Source organism: Galeopterus variegatus, unplaced genomic scaffold, assembly GCF_000696425.1.
Source record: "Galeopterus variegatus unplaced genomic scaffold, G_variegatus-3.0.2 Scaffold2429, whole genome shotgun sequence".
NCBI classification, from domain to species: domain Eukaryota; kingdom Metazoa; phylum Chordata; class Mammalia; order Dermoptera; family Cynocephalidae; genus Galeopterus; species Galeopterus variegatus.
Genome location: NW_007728540.1, coordinates 265,071 through 290,046, shown reverse-complemented (window position 1 = coordinate 290,046; position 24,976 = coordinate 265,071). Strand labels below are relative to the sequence as shown.

General features: G+C 46.5%; 2 protein-coding genes across 2 annotated transcripts in view; both read left to right on the top strand.

The window, feature by feature from the left end:
• SPATA13 (spermatogenesis associated 13) overlaps positions 1 to 13,747 on the top strand; it is a 20,601-nt gene extending 6,854 nt beyond the window's left edge. Inside the window, exons 4-8 of the mRNA XM_008581666.1 lie at positions 743 to 975; positions 4,280 to 4,409; positions 6,195 to 6,567; positions 9,410 to 9,484; positions 11,534 to 13,747. Coding sequence (XP_008579888.1) covers positions 743 to 975; positions 4,280 to 4,409; positions 6,195 to 6,567; positions 9,410 to 9,484; positions 11,534 to 11,709 — 987 coding nt within the window. The 3' untranslated portion in view covers positions 11,710 to 13,747. The remainder of the gene's footprint in view (positions 1 to 742; positions 976 to 4,279; positions 4,410 to 6,194; positions 6,568 to 9,409; positions 9,485 to 11,533) is intronic.
• Positions 13,748 to 23,061: 9,314 nt separating this feature from the next.
• Positions 23,062 to 24,976, top strand: part of LOC103597804 (complement C1q and tumor necrosis factor-related protein 9A) — a 5,611-nt gene continuing 3,696 nt past the window's right edge. The window contains exon 1 of the mRNA XM_008581665.1: positions 23,062 to 23,227. Within this exon, the coding sequence (XP_008579887.1) occupies positions 23,062 to 23,227 (166 nt within the window). The remainder of the gene's footprint in view (positions 23,228 to 24,976) is intronic.

The following is a 24,976-nucleotide window of genomic DNA, read 5'->3' as shown; positions in this document are numbered from 1 at the left end:
TGGTGGGGGGGGCAGGGCGTGTGCAGGAAGAAGGCGGCTCTGGAGAGGGCGCAGCTGCAGCTGCATGAGGGCAGAGTCAGGGCGAGGAGCAGCGCCAGGCACCTGCCCGGGAGGGTGGAGGAAGCGGGGAGCCCATGACACAGGAGGAGGGACGGGGAGTCCAGGAGAAGGGCAGATGGTACAGTGGAGGAGGACGGCAGCAGCCTCGAAAGGAGAAGGGCCACGAGCAGAGGCCGTAAAGTGTGAGGTGGGGGCCGGACCCCAGGGAGGTGAGGAGGAGACTGACGGGAGGCGGTGCAGGCACCACGTGGCACCTCTCTGTCAAGGGGCTTATCGGTGAGGGAAAAGAGCACAGGCGGGAGAGAGTTGGGCTTTGCAACAGCACCTCCCTCTTCTCTGCTGTTTGAACATCAGATCAGAGGTGGGGTGGGGGGAGCAGCCGAGGTCCCTGCTCCCTCCACCTTTTGGGGCGTGTACAAAGCGGGCTTGAATGGGCCCAGGTGCAGAGTCGCAGGCAGCCTCCCCCTCCTCCTCCAGAGCCTGTGGAAGTGTCCTTCCTGCAGAGAAAATTCTGGCTTATTGTCCAGGCACAGAAAGCATTGCAGAGCAGCGTGGGGCGCAATGATGTCACGACCTGTCCTTGCTGTAGTACCTCTTCCTCCTTTCCAGGAGTGTCCCTTAGATAGGGCAGGGTTGCTGGCTGTCCTTGTCGCCTGACTACGCTGTGCTCTCCCCTTCCCAGCAAGAGGGCTTTGCTATCTACTCCGAGTACTGCAACAACCACCCGGGCGCCTGTGTGGAGCTCTCCACGCTCATGAAGCAGGGCAAGTACAGACACTTCTTCGAGGCCTGCCGCCTGCTGCAGCAGATGATCGACATCGCCATCGACGGGTTCCTCCTCACGCCCGTGCAGAAGATCTGTAAATACCCTCTGCAGCTGGCCGAGCTGCTCAAGTACACCACGCAGGAGCACAGGTGAGGGCCAGCCCTGAGGGCCAGCCCCCAGGCGTCCACCGGTGCTCTCCCTGTAGGTGGCAGTGACAGCTGGGCCCACGTGTCAGACTTCACACTTGCAGTGGGCTCTATGGAAAAAACGTTCTGAGTGTTTAGAACGTTTATGATTGTTAACTATTGAAATAGGGTAATTGAAGAGGCTCCAGAAATTCCTAGAGATATGAAAACGTACGGTAATTCTTAAACTGTGTCATGAGAGCGTGGGGATTTTTACTGTATTTGCTCTTCCTTATAATTCACATATATTATATAAATATTCCTTTGCAGCTACTCAGTACTTAATAAAACAATTTTTAAGAGAAATAGACCAGCGAGAATACAGTTTCAGAAGCATATTCTTCCTTTCTGTACTCCTTAAAGTGCTTCACAGCAGCTCACCCTCAGAGCAGTTATTATTTAATTATTTACTGCCACAAAAGGCTACTGTACAGAAGCAGGAGGATGAGACAGAAGTTTGAACCACGAGAGGGTGGGGAATGTCAGGGGATGGAGCAGGACACGGGGGTCAGTGAAGGTGCGCATCTTCCTGAGCTCCGAGCCCTTGCCTGTTGCCTGGGCACTGTCTGTCTGCAGCCCTTCTGGGAGGATGAGACAGAAGTTTGAACCACGAGAGGGTGGGGAATGTCAGGGGATGGAGCAGGACGCGGGGGTCAGTGAAGGTGTGCATCTTCCTGAGCTCCGAGCCCTTGCCTGTTGCCTGGGCACTGTCTGTCTGCAGCCCTTCTCCCCGCTGCCCTCTCCCGTGAGCACAGGGCATTTCCAGGATTACCTGAATGCTCCATCCCCCTTTTGGGCTTACTTTGTGCCTAACTAAGCTCTTCTTGTTACCACACACTTGTCCTGAACAGCAGCAGCAAAATACACACACACACTCTCTGTTTTCTGTCTTGATTGCTTCTGGATCATCTCAGGTCCTTGTTCCCTAGCTGTATGGTCTCTTCTGGGGGATCCAAAAAGTTACTCCTGCTTACTTAATAGCAAACTGTCATTCTCCTGCATGCACAGAAGCCTTGCGTGGTCATAGGTGAGATATACCACCCGTTCAGTGCTGGAATGGGCACACCCGTCTTCCCTGACATAGGAAGATGTCCCCACAGTGCCCATCTATTTGGTGCCTTGAGGTAGCAGTACTTCATTAATTGTTCCTGTTCTCGCCTGGCTACAATGGAATGCCAGTGGGGACATGGCAGTTATGGGGCACCTACTGTGTGTAGACTCCGTGGTTCTAGGATAAAGCTTACTGTTTGAGGTGAGAATCACACCCCCGAGGTCCATGTCACTAGTGCAGAGCACTTACAGCTGCACCCACAACTCCAGAAAGGGTCCTGATGAGTCCCAGTGCGAAGAGAGAGAGGGAAGGACTGTACCCAAAGGAAGTTTCTGTGGCAAACCCCAGCAATTCTGGGTTTTAACAACTAAATATCACCCTGTAGGGAGTGGGGAAGGATCATTCTCTTGTTCTGTCTGTCTCAACTCCTGGGAGACACCAGGCTTGAAAGGGCAACATGTTCACATTTAGATTGAAAGGTTACTGAACAATAGACCCTAGACATGGGTGTTCACTTAAAGAATTAGGACTAAAGGAATAAGAGAAAAGAGTTTATCTAAGATAAAAGAAAAGAGAACTATATATTTTTTTCTTTTTCTGGTGAAAAAATCAGAAAAGTTCAGTGGAAAAAAATAGGAAAATCAAGAGCCACAAATTTGAAAACGTTTTTTAAAAAGAATGAAAAGGCATCATGATAAGGAGGCAGAGGAAATAAGAGAACCTAGAAGCAAAAACTGCCTGAAAGATGGGCAAGCAGCAGCCTACGCTGCCTGCCAAGGTGGGAAGGCTGCGGCCCGTGGCCCGCGTTCCTCTTCTGTATTGATTGTTTCTCTTTTAAGGGCATTTTTCAGTCTGAGCACTTACTCTGAGATTTTGGCTATTTCAAAAAGAAAATCTTTTAAAGGAAATGACAAAAAGCCCATTTCCTTGTCTTAAGTAAACAAAACAAATTCTAAACAGACATTACATTCTGCTTCTTTTCCGGCAGTGCACAGAAAAACTCACTTTGAGCCTTTCTTCATTGCCCTCTCGTGTGGTTTTTGTTTCTACTTCCTGCTTGGCTTCTGTGCGTGAAGAGGCCTGTCTAGACAGCGGGTCTGCTGGGGGGCCGTGCCCAGGGCCTTCCCAGGAGCTGAGTTTAATTCTGTTTGGTAAATAGGCAATAGAATCTGCTTTCAAGGCTTTTTTCCCTGGCTGTACTGAGGATTCTAATTTAGTCCAGCTGAGATCCAGTGGCTCTGTCTGTCCTGTAAGTCACCACAGGAAAGTAAAAAATTCAGCCTGTTAGCTGGATGATTGGCTTACATGTCCCCAAATTATTAATGCTGAGCAGAACCTGAATGTAAAACTTTCAGATACCAGACATGCTCTGTTCCAGCCCGTGTGTAGATTAGAATTATAGCTTCAGTTCTTCCAGTACCTACAGATTTAGAGGACTTGGGGGGACAGGGCCCTGCTGGGGCCCACATTTTAGCTTGATATGATCCAGCAAATGAAAAGCACCAAAAATGAGGATCTGTTTGCGAAGCAAATCCCATATTAGCATTTACATAACTCACCACTTCAGACCTCTATGGCTTGTGTCCTCTGGTGTCCTTTCCTGAACTGTGTAAAAGATGAGACTCAGAGCAAATAATTACTGTACTCGTGAAAGCAGTTAGTGACTTTTAAAGTACTTTATATAGCAAAACTTGTTATATCAGAGTGAAAGCAGAGACTGGAAGTAATAAAGACTGTTCTTTTTATTATTTCTTTTTTATTAATCAAAATAATCCATTGTCACTGTGACTAAAACTTATTTCTTGTGGCATTTACTTTCCACTCATTGTGATTTCTGGGAAATGAATGAAAACGTTCTTATTCCAGAGAATTCTGAATTGTACTCGGTCAGCTCCTTTAACCTCTGCAGACTGTGGTCTATTCATGGGGGAACAAGAAAAAGGAAACAGTGGCTATTATTTAAATACCGCTGTGTCTAGAGGACCAGTACAGGAATTGGAAATTGAGTGCCTTATGTTGTCAGTGTTCATTTGCGAGTTGTGTCTTATATGGTTAAAATTAACTTCCCGTTTTGCAGTGACTACAACAACATAAAGGCAGCTTATGAGGCCATGAAGAACGTGGCATGTTTGATCAATGAACGCAAACGCAGGCTGGAGAGCATAGACAAGATCGCACGCTGGCAAGTGTCCGTGGTGGGCTGCTCCCGTTTTGCAGTGACTACAACAACATAAAGGCAGCTTATGAGGCCATGAAGAACGTGGCGTGTTTGATCAATGAGCGCAAACGCAGGCTGGAGAGCATAGACAAGATCGCACGCTGGCAAGTGTCCGTGGTGGGCTGGGAGGTGAGTGGCCCCCACCACGTGAGCAGACGCTGCCTTCCATCCAGTGATTACGTGCTCTGGTGTATCCTGTGATTGGTACTTTATGTTCTTGACTTTAACAGTATATGTACCATTAATGGTAATACGTATCCTGAAGCATGTTGCTAACTTTAACAATCAACTACTTGACACCCCATGTCCACGAAGAAATAAAATCTGAAGAGGGTTTGTGATTAATTTATTGCTCAGCCTCTGTCTCTGCTGATAGAGAGTAAGCTCCCAGGGACCAGCAAGAGGATGTCTCAAATGCAGTCACAAGATGTGGTGGCGTAGGAGCCTGGGGGACTCGGGAGGAACCTGCTATGTTTGGGTCCTGTATGATCTGCACAAGATGGATTTTTTCATCTGGAAGTTGGGGAGGAAAACTTTACCTACCTCGTAGGCTACTGTGAGCATTATTTAAGACAGTACAAATAATACTGCTTGATGTAGCCTGTAATAATAGTCCAACAGATACACACAATTATGTATGGATTTATAAAAACAACGACAGTAGCTAGCACCTGTAGTGTGTTGCCCACATGTCTGGCCCTGGTCTAAGCCATTTGCGTATAAACTCATTTAATCCTCTCAATGGTGCTATGAGCAGGCACTGTTATTATACCCATTTAGCAGATGGGAAGCCGAAGCACAGAAAGATTAGGTAGCTTGCTCAGGGCCACATAGCTAGAAAGTGGCAGAGCTGGCTTCAGAATTCATACCGGTTACCTCTTTGCTGTACCGCTTTGTTAGGATCAACATTCAGGTTGTTTTTAGGCGAAGTAAGATCCACCCTACATCCATTAGTTGTAACTGGTCAGACTCATTCTCCCAGAAGATTGAGAAAGTTTGGAGGAGAAGTTAGTTTTTAACTGAAGTAGGTTATAGTGGTGAAAGTTGGAGAGAAATATTTATATTTCAGGGGCCTTATAGAATTTTGGAGCTTGGATGGTATCTCAGAGATCACTGAGTCCAACTCCCTTATTTCATAAGTGAAGAATCTAGGGCACAGAATTGCTCTAAGCAAGTAAACAGAGGAACTATTTCGGGGTCAAGCTCTTCTGCCTCCAAAAAATACTGTATATGACTGGGATTATGGGAGAATAAAACTTATAAAACAGGCCAGTGTCACACCAAATACCATAAGGTAACACTGAATTATATCCAACTTAAGTATTGTAGAAGTGTATTTTTCTTTCTGATCATGGATTCTGAAATTTAGGAGATAATTTATTGTCAGAAGTTTACTAATTTCTTGCTGGCAGTGTACTGTCTAGCCTTTTGTTTCCAAGACCCTAAAAATAGTTATCCTAAACCAGAGAGCTTCTGTACACCTGACTCAGAAGCCTCAAGAGTGTGCAGCCCTGTGCTCCCATTCCTTAAAACCTCCTCGGTCCTCCCTTACTCTCAGAGGGTCAGTCTTGGTCAGCTACCATTTATGAGCTTGACTGGATTCCGTCAGTTCAGCGTGCTTTTCACCAGAGGTTTCAGGTAAGGAAGACACATCAGAGAACAGAGCTATTGTAACATTTCTCATTGAGTGGGAAGAGAGGAAAGAAATTTCACACACAAAGAGAACAATAAACCAAGATTTAAATGGCCTCTGAGGCCCTGCCCACCTGTGAACCGGGGCAGGCAGTGGGTGGTCTCAGGTAACTGGAAAATCCGAGAAAGATTGTGTGTCAGGGGCCTCTTCTGGATCCCTGATACCTTAAGGGATCAGAATTGGAAAATAGGGAAGTCAAGAGTGTGTTTTTATCTTTCCAGGGACTGGATATTTTAGACCGAAGTTCAGAGTTGATTCATTCTGGGGAATTGACCAAAATCACAAAGCAAGGCAGGAGCCAGCAGCGGGTGTTCTTCCTGTTTGATCACCAGCTGGTGTCCTGCAAGAAGGACCTGCTGCGCAGGGACATGCTCTACTACAAGGGCCGGACAGACATGGATGAGATGGAGCTCGTGGACCTGGAGGACGGGAGGGACAAGGACTGGAACCTCAGCCTGAAAAATGCCTTCAAGCTCGTCAGTAGGACCACAGATGAGGTTCATCTGTTTTGTGCCAAAAAACAAGAAGACAAGGCAAGGTGGCTGCAGGCCTGTGTGGACGAAAGGAGGCGGGTGCAGGAGGACCGGGAGATGGGTGAGCCGCCTGGCCCGCTGGCCTTTGCCTCTGCTTTCCAACCCCAACCTCCAGCCCCCCTCCCATGCCTGCCCTCTCCCCCCAAGCTAAATCCCGCCACTGAGAAAAGAGAAAGGATTTGCAAATCCTAAGTACTTTCGAACTTGCTTACGCACGGGCCAGGCCAGATATAGTTCCTACGGGTAACAGTTATTCAATATTAATTAACCCTGTGCCAGATACAAGGGTACCTCAAAACGTTTGTGTGAAAATAGAATTAAAAGATAATATGACAGGCCGACCCCGTGGCGCACTCGGGAGAGTGCGGCGCTGGGAGTGCAGCGGCGCTCCCGCCACGGGTTCGGATCCTATATAGGGATGGCCGGTGAGCTCACTGGCTGAGCGCGGTGCGGGCGACACCAAGCCAAGGGTTGCGATCCCCTTACCGGTCACAAAAAGGACAAAAAAAAAAAGATAATATGACTATTTCCACGGACTTTTTGAAGTACCCTCATACTCTGCTGCACGTTTATAGAGATTGTCTTACTGAATTTCTATGATGTGGTTTACTATTATCATACCCATTTTACAGATGAGAAAATTGAGGTTTAAGGAACTGGCTCATTCTTACAGCCTGGCTGAGTAGGATTTAAAACCAGCCTGAAGCACACTATGGCGACTCTCACCAAGGCCATCAGAAATATCACATGATTCCCGTGGTTTTCCCTTGAGCTGTGCCTTTGCAAATCACTTTAAATTTATGTTGCTGCCACAGCTGATTCAGCTCCAGCACCTCTGCCTGCGTGTGTCCACTTCTCTCTCACCCATGACACTGAGGACCATCCATCGTACATTGCAATTAAGGCAGCACTCCCTCACACTCAGTATTACACTGGTGCTTCAGTTTGTCTGCCTGGCTTCTGCTGACCTGGAGGTATTAGCCCTGTGAGATGGAGGCTGCTGTGCCTGGCATTGGTGAGGGCAGTACCCACGGCCTCTAGCACGTGAGGGTTTTGGGCACAGATTGTTGAATGGAAGTCTGGGTGCCTTAAGCATGAGATGGAATGAAGGATAATTATCTCTGCAGCTGAAGTGAGCCAGACTTCAAAGGCCGTGTGGTCCAGTATGGAGGGCAGGCGTCTCCTCCCATCCTCGCCTGCTGCTCTGCTGTGAGGGAAACTAGAATGCAAACCAGGAGGAGCTTTCTTGGTCCTCCCCATGTTGGACAGAACCAGCCATGGTTCTAGGCTTGGCTGTGGATTTTGCTCTCAGCCATGGGAGGTCCCGTGGGATCGTATATTAGACTTGGAAGGGATTTACAAGTCGATTAGGCTGACCTCCCATCAGAAGCAGGAATCTCCTCAGAAATACTCTCAACAGGTGTTTGGACCATTGTAATGACGCCATGGGAGGTCCCGTGGGATCGTATATTAGACTTGGAAGGGATTTACAAGTCGATTAGGCTGACCTGCCATCAGAAGCAGGAATCTCCTCAGAAATACTCTCAACAGGTGTTTGGACCATTGTAATGACACGGAGCTCACCACCTCCCAGGTGGTCCTTCCACTGAGTGTCAGGGTGTCCTTTAGACCAAGAGGAAATCTGACTGCCATCAAGTGCCGTATATTGGTGCTGACACTAGGGCCCCATTGGAATAAAGCTAATCACTGTCATACCCAAGATGTTTCAGATATTTGCAGATGACAGTTACTAAAATGGAAAATGACAAAGCCACCTATCTTAATTTTACCCATCACGTGATGTTGTCTAGTGCAGGGGCATCCTAAACACTTTTCAACTCTGCCATTCCGCAGAAAAGAAGGGAGCGGCCTGATTATCCCTTTGCTGTGCAATGTTTCCCCGTACCTAGCGTCCAAAGACATGAATGAATGGATGCACAAATGACTGAATGCACGGGGCATTCCTGAGCCATTAAGCTGTGAACTGGGTGAGTGTGGGATAGAACAGGACCCAGGCCCTTGCTGGAATGCTGTGCTGGTCTCAGTGCCCGATACACGGTGTGTGGGCAGATGCTGGAGATACTGCAGACTAGGATGGAGAGGTCCACGCCCCAAGATGGCCATGGAGGGCCAGGAGGCGTGAGGGGCCCAGGGACCAGTGTGGGGAGCCAGTGAGATATCAAGGACTAGGCAGGAACAGATGTTGGGCAGATGAAGGAGTCCAGGCTGGGGGTGCGGAGCATATCAGGGCGAGGTGAGTCCCGGGGCATGACTCAGGAGTGTGAGTAGCAGGGGCGGTCCCGCATCAGCTCCAGGAGGAATGCTGCCCGCTGGAAGGCAGGACCCAGCACCTGCCGCCTGTCTCCTCTCCAGTTTGCCAGGGCTGCACAGTTGCACCCAGCTCGCCCACTGCACGCAGACAGCACCACTCTGTGCAGCTGGGGTACAAGTCCGGTTCCCTTTCATTACTCAGGCGGTACCTTTGAGGACAGTCACTGACTCACATAGCTCTCACAGCCCAGAGGTGAACAGGCCCTGGGGCCCTTTGGCTTTGACTTCTCCTCCCAGCGCCCCATACTTTAGGGTTATAATCAGGGCGATCCTGTGTGAACATTTGCCCCGAGTGTCTGGCTTTACACAGATAGTCTGGGCTTCACTACTAACAGCACCCCATTTCACTCTTAACCCCAGGTTTGGAGGATAATTTTGTGGCCACCCTAGTGATAATCCTTGTGACTTCTCCTTTTCCAGTCTTTTCAACTGCTCAAGGTCCCTTGAGGATTAAGCTTCTTTGTTTCGGGTTATGATGACTACTTCAGCACTAATATGGGTTGTGGTGCAAGTTTTATTATGGAATGATTTCACTTGTTCTGAATATATCTCACATTTGTTTCTAAATTTAGGAATGGAAATTTCTGATAGTCAAAAGAAACTTGCCATGTTAAATGCTCAAAAGGCAGGACATGGAAAGTCAAAAGGTAAGTTTTGGAGAAGCCTTATCTCCTTAGTGTGTGTATCAGTATTGCAGTGCAAGTGGGGGGCGCCCACTGTTGTTAGCCTGTGACCAATGCTGAGAGACGAAGAGGAGAATGAGTTAAACCCAAAACGATAGATTCAGGAAAACGGGCAGTTGGAGAGAAGCTGCGTTAGGTTTTGAGTATCAGTGTTTGATCCCATTTGAACATGGGCATATAAGACCTGTTTTGAGGCAGGACCCGAGGGTGCAGGTTGTGGACCTTTGGTCCCACGCACACCTCTGCTCCTCTCCCTCCTGAGGAGAGGGCACACTCTCCACCAGGTGACGCAGGCCACCAGCATGAGGCAGACCGAGGTCTCCTGAGGAGGAAATCTCCAGCCCCAAATTGAAGGCTGCTACATTCTAGTTTAGGTAAGAAAAGTGATCTGAAAGTTCAGTATATCAGGCAGTGAGTTAAACCAGAGACACATGAGCTTTTTGGAGCAGGGATCCCCACCCTTGGTGCACATTACAGCTACCTGGGCAGCGATGTGTAGGCAACATACCCAGGCGCCCTCATGTGCAAACAGATTTTTCAACAGTGCAGTTAATACAAATGATCAGTCCTAATAGAAATTAAATAATAAGGATTTTTATTGCAAAAATACGTGCTGTATTCTTAGAATCTTTATTAAGATTGAATTTGTACTCTGAGAGAGATTTCCCTGTGAAATTTATCCCGTTCGGAATTTTACTAACTGAAAATGCAAATACAAAAACCAATGAAGTCCCAGGACCGTGATAGGTCATCCACTAGTGGGCCGAGGAGAATTCATTACCAAGGACACTTAGCATTCCCCTGTAGTCTCTGTGTGGGTACAGATTGTTTCCCCACCAAGTTGTAAAGATCTCCGAGGCAGGCAATATATTTTATTCTTTTTTTTATTTTTTTTTTTTTTTGCATCTCCACTTTTACTGGCAGGTGACTAGTAAATATCAGTATGTTAGAATTTATTAGGTTCTGTCTTATCTTCTAAGAGTCACTTGCACAGCAACTAGGTGCCCAGAGAATGGGGCAACCACTAACATTTATGGGTAATCACATGTGGGGCCCCTGACAGGGGTTATCCTCTTCCATCCTCCCTGTCACTCTGTGAGATAAGGAAAGCCCTATGCTGAGTCAGGGGTGGGGGTGGCTTCTCAACCAAGTCCTGTCTGCTTCCCAAACCCATCCACTTCCATCATATCATGCTGACTTGCACAGATTTAAAATGCCTACACTGGGCCGGCCCGGTGGCACACTGCTACAGTGCGCCGCTTGGGAAGCGCAGTGGCGCTCCCGCCGAGGGTTCGGATCCCACATACAGACCGGTTCCCGCTCACTGGCTGAGCGAGGTGTGGGCGCAACACCGAGGGTTGCGATCCTGTTGCCGGTCCCGGTCCGGTACGGGCACGACACTGAGGGTTGCGATCCGTTGCCAGACATGAAAAAAGACAAAAAGAAAAAAAAATAAATAAAATGCCTACATTAATGAAACAGTTTTGATTAAAGCAATTAGGTATTGGGGCACTGTTCTAAGCACTTTACTTATATTAACTCTTTAAATTCTCATAACAATCCAGAAGGTACTATTATCTCCATTTTAGAGATTAGGGAACTGAGGCACAGAGAAATCAAGCAATTTTTGAAATAATTCAATCTTTGGTCGGGGCAGTACAAGTACCAGGCTTCCATTTAGAGCATTTTATTGCTTCTCATCTCAACTCTCAGTACATCTGTGATTCCTCCACTTACTGCTGTGTGACTGTAGGTGATTCACATGAACTCCCTGCATTTCGGTTCCTGTCCCTGTCAATGTGGCATAATGGTGCCTTCTCTGGAGCGGTTTTGGGAGGATTCAAAGAGATGACCTGTGTCAAGCTCCACAGTATCGAGCATAAGAGTTATTTCTTAGGATAGCTATTAGATGTTCTTTTGGTTAATGTGAATTAAGAATTAGCTAAGAACTTCAAGTTTTGGCTACCAAGTGACTCTCAGTCCATGTTCCATCTCTCTCCCCTTCCGCGCTAGGCTATAGCAGCTGCCCTGTGGCCCTGCCGCACCAGAGCCTGCATCCCATCCACCAGCGCCACGTCACCGTGCCCACCAGCATCCCCCAGCAGCAGGTCTTTGCCCTGGCAGAACCCAGGAAGAAGCCCTCACTCTTCTGGCACACCTTCAATAAGCTCACCCCTTTCAGGAAATGACAACGGAGGCCTCACAACCCTGAGGTGACTACAAAGAGGAGAACCGGTCTTGTTTCTTCTCTGCGAAATCCAAGGAAAGTTTCTTGGACCCAGTGCCAAAAACTTCTTTTTGGGGATCAGTGAAGGAGAGGGCTTGGACTCACTGTCAGTCTTCAGAGATCCAGCTGCCTTCGTGGGAGGGAGGAGTAAGTCATGATGTGCCACTTTGTCCTGCACAAGAAGCCCCTGTGACCTGCTCTAAGGTGGCCTGGACTTGGAGACCCATGTCATGCCGAAATCAAGCTCTGAGGCCGAGTCCCCATGGGCATCGCCGGTGAAGAGCATGCCCCTCCTGCGATTCCGGACGTGGGATGCCAGGAGCACTCCTTTTCCTAAGGAATGACCGGATTAGAGGATCACTTTAGCATGTGGTTTTGAAGGGAAGCCACTTGATAGAGATGGGGTTGGTGTGACACTGCCTCTCACTGGCACATGTCTACTCATACCTGGAAGGTGAGCTCTGACTCCCTTCTGTAGCGTTCTGGGCACGCAGCTGCCAGCGGTAGTGCAGGTTTCCTCTCCCTGCAAGCTAAGGGGAGAAAACACCGTGCATCACCACCTGGCGGCATGGTCTCCAGGGCAGAGTGACTTAGCATTCTGAAGACACTGCACTTGCAAGGCAAGAGCGGGGAAAGCCTGCTGTATGCTGGGCTTGTCCTTCTCAAGCCAGGTCCTCTCCCGCTTGTGCGCCTTGTGTAACTCCACAAGCAGAAGTCATATCTTGCACACACATCATGACCTGAGAAACTGCTGTTCAGACAAATGTTTGAATATAAAAGCCTATTCATTGTAATTTTTATGATAAAGTAAATATGAAAATGCATGGGTTGGAAGGCATCCTTCAAGAGTATCCCTGTGTTTCCAGCAGCTGTTGCTGACATCCTCATCGATGAAATGACAAAGACATGCACATTCCACGGAGAACACATGAGGGACAGAGCATCCCTACCTCCTGGGATTTGAAGCCACCTTGTCACGTAAACCCAAAGCAGCAGTGCATAACCATGCCATTGGTCACATGCCAACAGGTTTCTGGAGGTCACTCTTTATAAAATAGATCTCAACAAAATATCTAGGCTCAGAGATAGCAGTCTTTTTGAGTGAAGGCCACACAGGCTGATACCTACAGATAATCTTTTCTTTGCGTTGTCAATTTTGATGAAAGGTAACTCTTAAAGATGTGTGGAGAAGACAGGCTCTGCCAGAGAGATGCCGCTTTAATCAGTGCACTGGATGGCAGGCATCCTGCTGGACAGCTTGTGAATTGCTGTTTGAGAAGCTCATTTTTGTGCGCTACTCTTGCAAACTTTTTTTTTTCTAATAGGTCCATGCTTGAGAATAAACAAATCTGTCATGTGAAAGACAAAGTTGTAATCTTAGGTTTCCAAGCATATGGTTCCTCCGTTCTCCCCTGCCTTCCCCCATATCCAGAGCTGCCTTGAAGGAAGTGACGTCATGCATCAAGAAAACAACCCTGGACCTCGCCGGGGGCCCACGGAGCATTCTGTGACTATTTGTGACCCTGCTGTGCCACCTTGGCGAGTGTGCTTGTGGGCAGCGCTGCTGAGAGGTTGCAGTGCCCCCTGACTAACAGCCACTCGGTTGCTTCTGTGGCTCTTCACACTTGTGTCCTGCATAGAAACTGCTCTTGCTCCGTGGGGAAGACTCTCTGGAGAGCTGTGGCCTTGTGCATGCAAGTGCCGCATAGCTGTGTGTATGTGTGTTTGCTTCTTGAAGAGACAGCTTTAGTTGCATTTATATAACTGACCTTTTTACTAACAAAATGTACTGATATATTTTGGGAACTAAATATACTTTTCTTGGACACCTCAACAATAACTGTAGGAGTCTGTGCTAAATAGAGTTGTTTATATGTACAGCAATTTTGAAGTTTTTTTTTTAATGTAATATAAGAGAATTACTTTAAGGAAATAAAGAGAATAATTTGCTTTTGTTACATTTTCAGTGAGGATTCAGTTTAAGTAAAGAGTCACTCAGAGGTCTTCCATTTCCTGATATTTACTCATGGGTAATGAAGAAACGCTTTAAGTTTTGTAACGAGTCCTAATTTATTTCTCTGCGGAGCCCTCAGTTCCGGTTGCCACCTACCTCCATGGACTTCCTGAGAATCGTGAATACCAGGACATGTTTTTATTAAGTTAGGTTCAAGTCAAGTCCTGGGGTTTCCCCAGTCAGTTTGATACAGAATCATTTGATCAAATATCTGTCCTAGGTAGATTCTACTTGAATTTTCAGTTGATTTTTTTTTTCCTTGAGATGACCGGTAAGGGGATCTTAACCCTTGACTTGCTGTTGTCAGCACCACGCTCACCCAGTGAGCTAACCGGCCATCCCTATATGAGATCTGAACCCGGGGCCTTGGTGTTACTAGCACCACACTCTCCTGAGTGAGTCACGGGCCGGCCCTGTCTTCCTCTTTTTAACCCTACTTTATATAACATGGATGAGCCTAAAAGAAAATGACATAACACTGATGAATTTCACCTATTCTATCTTTCACGTTTTAGCATTTACCTACTCTGTTGAAAGACAGTTGAAATGACCTTGGGTAAAAAGCAGTGTTCTCAATTTTGATTAGACCTAAAATATACAACAACCCTGCGGTAGATCATAAGCAATCATAAAATAGAATATTTGCAAAATCCTGAAAGAATAGCATTCTCTGTCTTTGGCCTATCAATTAGAAAGAGAGCGGTAGCAATCTGCCAGAGCTTTCATGGGATATCATTTGCATAGTTTTTCATTCCATCTGATTTCTGTCTCCCGCTAGTAGATCCCATTTTTTACATTTCACCACCATCTAATGCTATCTCTGAATATTGTGGTGCCTTTTTATACCTAATCCATATGAAGACTTAACTCCACACCTGTTCAAGAAATCCACATATCCTATGTTGCTGTTGTAGACCAAAGATGCATTTAATTTTAAAAACAAAAAGTACATTTAATTGAAAATTTGGTTTATAATAGAAATCTTTTGTAAATGTCAGGTGATCCAGCACTGTACCTCCAGCGGAAATCTGCATGCCTCAATTGCTGATATTCCTCAATACTTAGTTTCCTAGCTGGAATAAAACAGCCTGATTACCTGGGGTTAGGGGGAGTATTTCTGCATTATTATTTCGTTTAGGAGAGAAGAAACATGGAAGTGTCCCACACAGGAGAGAGCCAACAAGTATGAGTGTCTTTTTGGTGGCTTACAGGCCCAGGGTGCTGTACACAAATCAACTTCTAGGTTAAACTGTTAGCTGACATCGTTTTCCCTACAATAAAATTTCACTTGGCCAATATCGTTTTCACGATGCACAGAAAGTGGAGTTCAAAAGACTGGAAAAAAATAAGTAGAAACTAGCTGGTCTTGAAAATCAGAAGCTCAAATATTCTATGTAAATTTACTTAGCTACAACATACTTCTCATAGCAAATACTTTTAACTGATTGTGTAATTTAATAATTGGTCTTCTTTGTAAATATCAGCCTCTGCTGCGTATGACTTGCTCACCTCCTTCGCAAGGCTTTTGGTAATCTTTTTACTGATCAGCTTCAAGATAAGATGATGTTATCTGTGTAAGTGGAGTGATGTCCAGCTTCCAACTGATGCATTAGCTGTTGACTGCTGAAGTATGGTGTGCAAGATTGCTGTAACTTGATATGTATTTTTGTTGAAGTTTTTGTAAAAAAAAATTGACAATGTTATTTGAATGATTTCTTGTAAATGCTGTGAATCTATATTTGTTGTTTTGTATTTGTATATTAAAATTAATTTGCCAGACAGGTTCCGGTAGTTCATTTGAGTAGTAAAATAAGATAGACATATTTTTTTAAAGTGGAGAGAGTACCAGGAGAGTTTCTGGGACTTGCAGATCCTTCCCTGCCCTGCCATAGCTAGACCTCCTGTCAGTAACAATTGATCCATTGATGAGCTGGATCAAGCCACTGGGTGGGTGTGAGGGAGAGAAGTCTCAGAGGGAGAGCTGAGAGGACCCCCTGACTTGCAAAACGTCACTAGACTAGACTAGATGTTGTAATAAGACGGTTGTGAGCAGGGCCCAGCTTTGGCTTCAGCTGATGGAGGGTGGGTGACCCCAGGACCCTCCGTGGGGAGGTGTGCTCGTGGCCCTGGGCTCACTTAGCCTTTGGGGTGGGGTAGGTTATTTCCTTGTCTAATTAACAGCTCAGAAAAGCTAAGTAAATAGCCCATTGTTTGCTGTGTTCCTTTAAACGTTGCCAAGGGGCTTGTTTACGCTGAACACGAACCTGCTTCGAAGTGCTCGCCCTCTTTGGGCTGGACTGAGGGAGGGTTAGCTTGGCACGGGGGCACCTACAGGGTGGCCCGAGGTGGTGCCATGGACAGGAAGGAGGGAAAGTGAATGGAAGGCAGCGGCACTTTCTTCTAGAAGAGTCGTGGGGGGAGGGGAGGTGAACTGCTGCACATAAGCGCCGGCTGGGGAGGGCAAGCTGCCGCGTGGGGGTCCTCCAGAGGAGCGGGGGGCAAACGCAGGAAGCCCCGTGCAGCGCTGGAGGACCCGCGGTCCGCGAGGCCAGGCAGGGCCGAGCAGACACAGCTGGCGCCGGTCACTCGGAGGCTCGAGCGGCAGGTGCGCTAGACCCCAGAGCAGGGAGGCGATGCTGGACGGCAGAGGCCCTGCGGCCCGCGGCGGGCCTGGGGCTTCCTCTTGCAGAAACGTCACATCTGCCTGTGCCTGCCTCTGCCAGGGCGCCCGGGAGAGGCTGAGGCTGGAGCCGGCTGCAGAGCGCCCGCGCGGGCCTGGACAGCCCCGGACAGTGAACGGCCGAGCGGGCGGCGGGCAGGACGCCTGGGGTGGAGACGCGCATTGCTCAAGCGAGGGCCCGCAGACCCTTCAAGCCTGTCGTACAGACTGGGTCACCAGACCCCTCACTGCAGGTCCACGAGCTCAGTAATTGGGGAGGATCCCAGCAGACAACACGAGCTCAGTCCTCAGCGTCCTCAGCAGCGACAGTGGCCTCCCAGAGGGTCCTGGGGACACCAGCAGCAACGGCCTCCCCGTGTGCATCCTGGGGGCGGGGGGCCCCGTGGATCAGAGCTGCTGTCCTTTATACTTAAGTCCATAGCCCAGGACACCTGGGTGCACATGCGCAATTACATTAGACAAGAACCAAGGAACACCTGGGCGCACGTGCACGTTCACATCAGATGCTCGGCAAGATTCCGAACCCCGCAGGGACCCTGACCACTTATCTTCACTTTCCCTAAGAGGTGAGGGGAAAATGGGCGGGGAAGAGCTGTCGGAACCCCCACCCCCACCCATCCCGGCTAGGAAGGGACCAAAGGTGTCTGGGTTCAGCTGGGGGGTGGCCCACAGAAGCGGGCCCTGACCTCATTCCTGCCATCTACTTAAATGCCACCACGCCTGGGAGCTTGGTATTGTTTTGGCAGCTGTACTGATGAGGCAATTGAGGCACTGTGAGCAGGATTGGGGCTTGCTGAAGTGGGGCTTCCCGTCCACCCCACACCCCGTTCCCGGTGTGGTCTCTCCATTTGCACTGGAGAAACCAGACTTCGGCACCTCTGAGAAACAGTATTGGGTACATTTGTTCTCTTGAAATTATTTTTAAGTTTTTTGGCAATTGGCTGGTAATGGGATCTGAACCCTTGACCTTGGTATTACATTTTTAAGTTTTAGATAAATGTTAATAGACATTTATCGGGAAGAGTTGAGCCAGTGATTACATGGCATTGGAAAAATAGTTGTGCCATATTCTCATTTTTTTTTTTTTTTTAGTGAGGGTGTGTGTGTGTGTGTGTGTGTGTGTGTGTGTGTGTGTGTGTGTGTGTGTAATGAGCGCTACTAAATCCATAGCTATGCAAACGCCTAAAATCAAGAAGAATGACATGGAAGTTTGCAGATCTAAGTGGTAGTAATTCTAGTGGTCTGGGCTCCAGATGAGGCCTGACCTGGCCACTGTTCATCTCCAGTTTTCTCCTCTTGGTCCATAATTGGCCCAAGGTCAGCTGAGAAGCTGCACAAGCAGAGGCACAAACATCGCTTTGAAAAAGAAACCTGCTTGGGGATTCCTCCCCTAGACCCAGCTGAACACCTCACGTTGCCTCATTTTATTAAAAAGGACAAAAAAGGAATTAAGTTTTCTAAAGTAAGTGGTGCTGGTAGAAGATGCTACCTGACTCAAGTGTTGCTGTAATTTTTGAAGCTCTTCCAAGACAGCTTGTGCCTTCCTCTGTTCCCTCCCCTTCCTGCTATTTTGCAGATACATCCACTAGGGAATTGTATGGCAGGAAGGCACGATTTTATTTAGTTTGCCCTTGGTCCTGGTTTGCACAGCACCTGGGGACAGCCTGCCGCACTGGGTTCAGGTAAGCGCATTAAGTAAGGATTTCTTTACATTCAGTTTAAGGCATCTGGGTCCTAAAACAGCTCTTGTATTATCAATGTGATACTCCTGCTTAATTATTTGCAAAATAGTCAGATGTCTATAGAATTTTGGGTAGAAAAGGGGTAAGCCCGTTCCAAAATGTATTTTTGAGAAAGAGGCTAAACAGGAGATAAAAGCAGATTTTGAAATTTTTCTGCCAGAATTCTGCAAACTGGCTAGGAGGAGGAATAAAAACCATGGAAGACCTTCCTAGAGGGCTTTTCAGGAAAGCTTTCAAGAGAAGCTGGTAGATTATTTTGCCCAGATTTAATGTGTATATTTTTATATTCATGACTATGCTAATTTACACAGTATAGTAAAAAGAAAAAAAAACCCTTCAATATATGTTGAAGAAGAATACATAAAATGGACAATGTATAGAACACCTGGAAGGCAACTTAAAGATATTTGGATTCTTAGACTGTCAGGTCTGGGAGGCATGTTGGGGCACTAGTTCACCCTTTTGCGTTTTATGCACAAGGAAGCTGAGGCCTAGAGGTTTGGAGGCCCAGTAAAGATCACTCAGCTGGTTTCTGGCAGGACTTATTAAATCTTAGTATTGGGGGAATTAAGAATCTTGAAGAGTGAATCAAAACATTAGTAGTGAATGAGAAATACAGGTAAAGCACAGAGAAATAACCCAGAAATAAGAACCTATTTAATTTGGGACTACCCAGAAATAACCTATTTGGGACTAAGGAACTTTAACTCCAAAGTCTGTGTCCCAAGTCAGGCTCGTGAGATCACATGTCAGCAGAATGCATCTCTTCTCTGTGCATTCCTGTTGATTGTCTGGATCTAAGGCAGTGGCTATTGTAGGTTTTTAATATGTATTACCTGAGGGGTTGTAAGCCCAGTGAATCGTTGGCAACCCTGACTTAGGCTGACCAACAATAGATGTCCACTTCTGATAAGTGGCCCTTCCATGGGCAGCAGCTGTCTTGCGCTAGTTAGGATGTGGGCTTGGCTGTGTGTCACAGAGACCCCAAATAATGGTAGCTTAAGCAACTTGGAAGTATATTTCTGTCTCATGCACTCATGACAAAGATGGGCTGTTAGAAAGGTCTGGTTTGGGGCCGGCCCGTGGCTCACTCGGGAGAGTGCGGTGCTGATAACACCAAGGCCACGGGTTCGGATCCCACATACGTGATGGCTGGTTCGCTCACTGGCTGAGCGTGGTGCTGACAACACCAAGTCAAGGGTTAAGATCCCCTTACCAGTCATCATTTAAAAAAAAAAAAAAAGAAAGGTCTGGTTTGTGGTCATCGGAGACCAGGATTTTTCTGTCCTCAAACTGTTTCCCTCCTCAGGGAGTCCAAGATGGCCCACGACCCTGCTCACACCCGTCCCTTTAAGGTCTGGTCACAGTTGCACACTCCACTTTTGCTTACTTCCCATGGGCCAGAATCTAGTTACATGTCATATCCAGGCTGCAAGGGATGCTGGGAAGGGCAGTCTGTCAGGGGCAGCTGGGTCCCCAGCTGAAATTTCTGTTACCATGGAAGAAGTCGAGAAGGGGTGTTGGAGATAACTAGTGGTCTCCACCAAAAGCATTGACAAGGATCAGATTTGACACTCGGTCACCACCCCAGGTGATGATCCGCACATAGTCTGAACCAGGGTGATATTGCATTCATTCATTTCTACAAGTACTTTTGGGCACTGAAAATAAGAAAGTGGAAAGACGCTGTCTATTTTCAAAAAGCTCTAAGCGAGGCTGGTGCCTACTAAATGATTACTAGTCTAGGTGTGGGGGTTGGGGGTGGCAGAAATCCAGGTAAGAGAAGAGGGAAGGAGGAGCTGATCACAGGGAAAGACAGGAGACAGAAGGGTCCTAGCTCCAGAGCCTGGAGAAAGACCAAACATAGAAATTACGTTGAGGGTAATAAGTGTGGTTGAACTAATGAACCTGAGCTTTGTAAGAAGCACAAATGTAATTTTTTATTTCGTGAAATAACATTGATTTCTACTATATTCCTTGAGCGAATCTTTGACGTTTGACATTGAGGTGCAAACACTCTTCTAAATTTTCTTATTAGAGATAGTGCTACAACTTATTTCACTGCTTATTCAGAAGCAAAACGTGTTCAATTAATCAAAGTCACTTGTTGAAGGTTGTCTGTGTGCTAGGCACAGGTGTAGGCAAGCCAGACATACTCTCTGCCTACATAACATGCAAAACCAGTGAAAACATTATAGGAGGATAAATATCTGCTTTTATTTTCCATTTTCTTTTTTTTTTTTTTTTTTTTTGTCTTTTGTCTTTTTCCGTGTCCGGCAACTGATCGCAACCCTCAGTGTTGCCCCCGCACTGGACTGGGGACCGGCAACGGGATGGCAACCCTCGGCGTTGCTCCCGCGCCTCGCTCAGCCAGTGAGCAGGAACCGGTCTGCATGTGGGATCCGAACCCTCGGGCGGGAGCGCCGCCGCGCTTCCCAAGCGGCGCACTATCCAGTGCGCCACCGGGCCGGCCCCTATTTTCCATCTTCTTGAGCTGGAGAACAAAATATAGTTTATCCCAACTTGACATCTGTATGATTTTGTGATTTTTTTAAATTATTGGAATAACTGTTGTGCCGCTGTTTGAAAAGTTGAAAAGGAAAACTACAGGTCTCTCAAAAAAAGTGGGTTGGTGGAATTTAGATTTGACTGCTACCAGTCACTTCTGACTTAAACAAAGGAGGCTGGTGTAGACTATTTATGGAATTTGACTCTAGGAAAACTCGACTCAGTTTCCTGAAATGGGGTGAGTTTGCGACTTCGAAGGGAAACATCTGCGTGTCCTAGACTGTACCCTGTGATATTTGCAGGTTCCCACAAGATGGCAACATAGTCCTTAGGATAGCAGAGTGTTGCATTGGTTTTAAAAAATATGTACTATGTATCTAGAAATAATTGTATAGGCACTGTAAAAAAAAAAAAAAAAACATTTTTTAAAAAAAAAAAACTTCATGGCAACATAGTCCTTAGGATAGCAGAGTGTTGCATTGGTTTTAAAAAATATGTACTATGTATCTAGAAATAATTGTATAGGCACTGTAAAAAAAAAAAAAAAGCATTTTTTAAAAAAGAAAAACTTCCATGACCTCACCTTTCTAAAGAAACCATGTTCATATGCGTAGATTCACTTGTAGTTTTTGTCAATATACATATACATATAAGTACATTCATAACGTGCATGGCATTTTAGTTTACTGTTTTTATTTAACACAACACACATTTTTACATATTCCACATGACCTTCATAATTACTTCAGTGGTTACATATTCCTCTGCTTACTAAGCCACTCTCCTGTTGTTACACATTATGTAGTGTGCACTTTTTCACTATTCTGGCTAATGCTGTAGTTAATAACTTTGGCACACAAATTTTGAATTAAGAATTTTAGGGATGCGATCACTGGGTCAAAGATGGTCTTTTGCTGTTTAACTTTCCAAAGGGTTGCAGATTTACCTTGCCGCCAGCATTTTATGATCTGGGTTCTGACCAGTTGCACTAGCCGATATTTTTGTTTTGTTTTTTAAGTCCTACAATATCTACCATATGTTCATTCCATTTGACAGATATGCTGCTCGAGGTTTAATACTGAGTACTGGGAACACAATAATGAGGAAAATACAGTCAGATGAGGAGCCAGATTTTTTTTTTTCCTTTCTTTTTCTTTTTTTTGTGGCTGGCCAGTACAGGGATTCCAAAGGGAGCCACATTTTTATTCATACAATTAAACAAATGTACAGTCGCTACTGGGACAGGGAAATCAATAACCTGGGGTCGGGGGTGGGGGGCGCAGTGTTTATACAGGAAAAGACTTGAAAATGCGCTTCTCCCAAACCATGTGACTTTGTGAGTGTGTGTGTCCTTCACATTGGCCTCCCACAAAAACAAGACCTTAACTCAAAGAACACACCTAATCATGGTAGGACTGCTGGGAATACTTCACTGTTTTTTAAAATTTAATTTTTCAGTGTGGTCACATATTCATAACATCAAATTTTCCAGTTGAACCATTTTAAGTGTGCTGTTCAGTGCCATGAAGTACGTTTACACTGTCCATCTCCAGACCTTTTTCATTTTCTCAAACTGAAACTTCATACCCATTAAACAACTCCCTGTTTCCCCCTTTCCTGGGCAGCCACCCTCCTGCATTCCCTTTCTGTGACTTTGATTCCTCTGGATACCTCCTATCCATGGAATCATATGGATCTGTCTTTTGTGACTGGCTTATTTCACTTAGCATAATGTTCTCATGGTCCTTCCATGTTTGCACGTGTCAGAATTTCCTTCCTTTCTAAGTCTGGATGATATTCCACTGTATGCATGTACCACATTTTTCTCAGCCATTCGCCCAGTGGTGGACCTCTTGGCCATGATGAACAATGCTGCTGTGAAATGGGTGCTCAGTTCCAGTCCCTGCTTTCGGTTCTTCTGGGTATATACCCACAAGTGGAATTGCCAGATCTATGTTTGCTTTACTATTTATAATATGCGTTCATGCACATTTGTGATCAAACTTGGTCTTTACAACAGCTCTGTGAGATAAGTAAGCGTTCATCTCTTCTCTGGCTCAGAAGAGCAGTCTGCCCAAGTGAAACAGTGAACGGAAGAGCATCCTGACTTCCCACTCGGCTTCCTCACTGATCATTCACCATTAACAGCAGTTCCAATCTCACGTTACCTTCCAAGGACAATGTCCTTCTGACTGTAACCAGCTTGGTCAGCTGCTGGGTTTCTACCCTCACCTTCCCTAACCAAGTCAGACCAGGTGTGGGGCCATTCCCTACTCAAGGAGCAGAGGCCATGCCCGCAGCCCTAGGGACAAAGGATTCTCCTTTCGGTTTGTGTTTCCCTCTTTCAGTTCAGAGTCTGTCATCTGAACCATGAGGATCTGGTGGCTGCTGCTTGCCATTGGAGTCTGTACAGGAAACGGAAACTCAGAGGACACGTGCAGGCAAGGGCACCCTGGCATCCCTGGGAATCCCGGTCACAATGGTCTGCCTGGAAGAGATGGACGAGATGGAGCCAAGGGTGACAAAGGGGATGCAGGTACTCACCACCTGGTGGCCTTCAGCTGCCCTTCAGTTCATCCCTTCATTTTATCTTATTCATTCATCATCTGTGTAGTTTTCTACCTACCCACTCATACCTCATTTGCCCATCTACCCATCACCCAGCAAACACGTATCGAGAGCCTGCTCCAGGCCAGGTTCTGTGCTAGGTGCTGGGGTAAAGCACAGGACAAGGCCAACCTGATCCCAGCCTCCGGGGCTTTCTCATCTAGCAGGTATGCCTGCTGTGAGCCAACCGCTCTGATACCACAGGGCGTTTTCAGTAGTGTATGACGTCACAGGTCAGCCTGCCTCAGGCACAGGTGTGAGGCCTGATCACTAAGTGTTTGGCAGAGAGCATGCAGCTGCAGTGCAGGTAAGAGTTAATGCCTCGTTGCGCTGTGACGCAGGTGTGCAGAGTGACAGACTACAAAGATGGACAACAACCTAAGCCATTCAGCTGCTGCTCAGGGGTCTGTGACCTATGTTGGGACCCTGCCCCAGGGTTTGGGGATCTGGGGACAGGATCCAGCTTTGGGAGGGAGATTTGCAAAAGCCAGGAGGTGTGAGTGATTTCCGTAATACCAATCGATAAACTTGGTTTCCAAATGGGGTATCATTCCCGAGCCGTGTCTTGACCATAGTGTCACATCCATAAGACATATGCAGAATGACCCAGTTGGGTGCAGGAAGAAAACATTACAACTGTTATGAACGTTTCTAAAGATAAACTTGTGCTTCCAACATGTCTCAGCCCTTGGCATTTGGTGACCTACTGGTTTATTGAGTGGGCTGGATGAAGCTGAGGGTCACCAGGAAGCAACTTTATTTCTTTCCAGTTTCTGCCAACCCGCTCTGTGGGGTCTCTCCTCCCGCTGGATGACATCTCCAGCTAATCAGCACTGGTCCAGTCACAGTCGTTAGCATTAGTCTCATTTGCAAGTAGCAAAAAGCCCAGTCCAAATTAATAGCAAAACAGTCTTTATGAAATCAAGTCTTTTACTCTCCTTTTGAGACTGCAGTGAGAGGCGTGTGCATGTGTGTTTTATTTCTGAGTATATGGGGTTTTAATTTAAACAACTTTTGGCATAAAATATTTTATACAAACAAAAGGAGAGAAATAGACAATTGATAGATAAATTAAAAAATAAAGAAGAATAATACAAACACTCTTATATCCAATACCAAATTTCTGTACCTCTCCCCTATTGAATCTCTATTCTTCTTCCTCAGTGGTGTATCCATTCTTTCAAGTTTTACATATTTCTTAGAAGTGTATGTGTTTTATATATATTTTCTATGTAGTTCATATATATTATATATAACATATTTCTTAGAAGGATATTCAATCACATTGCTTACACCAAAAATTCACTTCAATTTTTATCTTATCCTCTTAAAATGTGTTTGTATGTCTTACAGCAAACACATTTTTAGTGTCCCATCTGCACATAATTTAGAAACACCTTCATGTGCATTGATTATGGCTCATGCTCACACTTTGTTACTTGGGGTTGTGTGATCATGAAAATTCGGAGGCCAGTGCTCTAGAGCATGGAAGCCCAAAAGAAGTAAGGACAGGATGACCTATGCTCTTGGAGCGGCCAGTGTGGGGACGGGGAGGGGTGGCTGGGAGGAGGAGAACGTGGGATGCCAGGGCCTGCTTGGGAGACCAGACATCATGATGGATACAAGCCTGCCTGTCCTGGTTCTGTCTCAGGACCTGAAAGCTGGCTCAGCCTGCCCC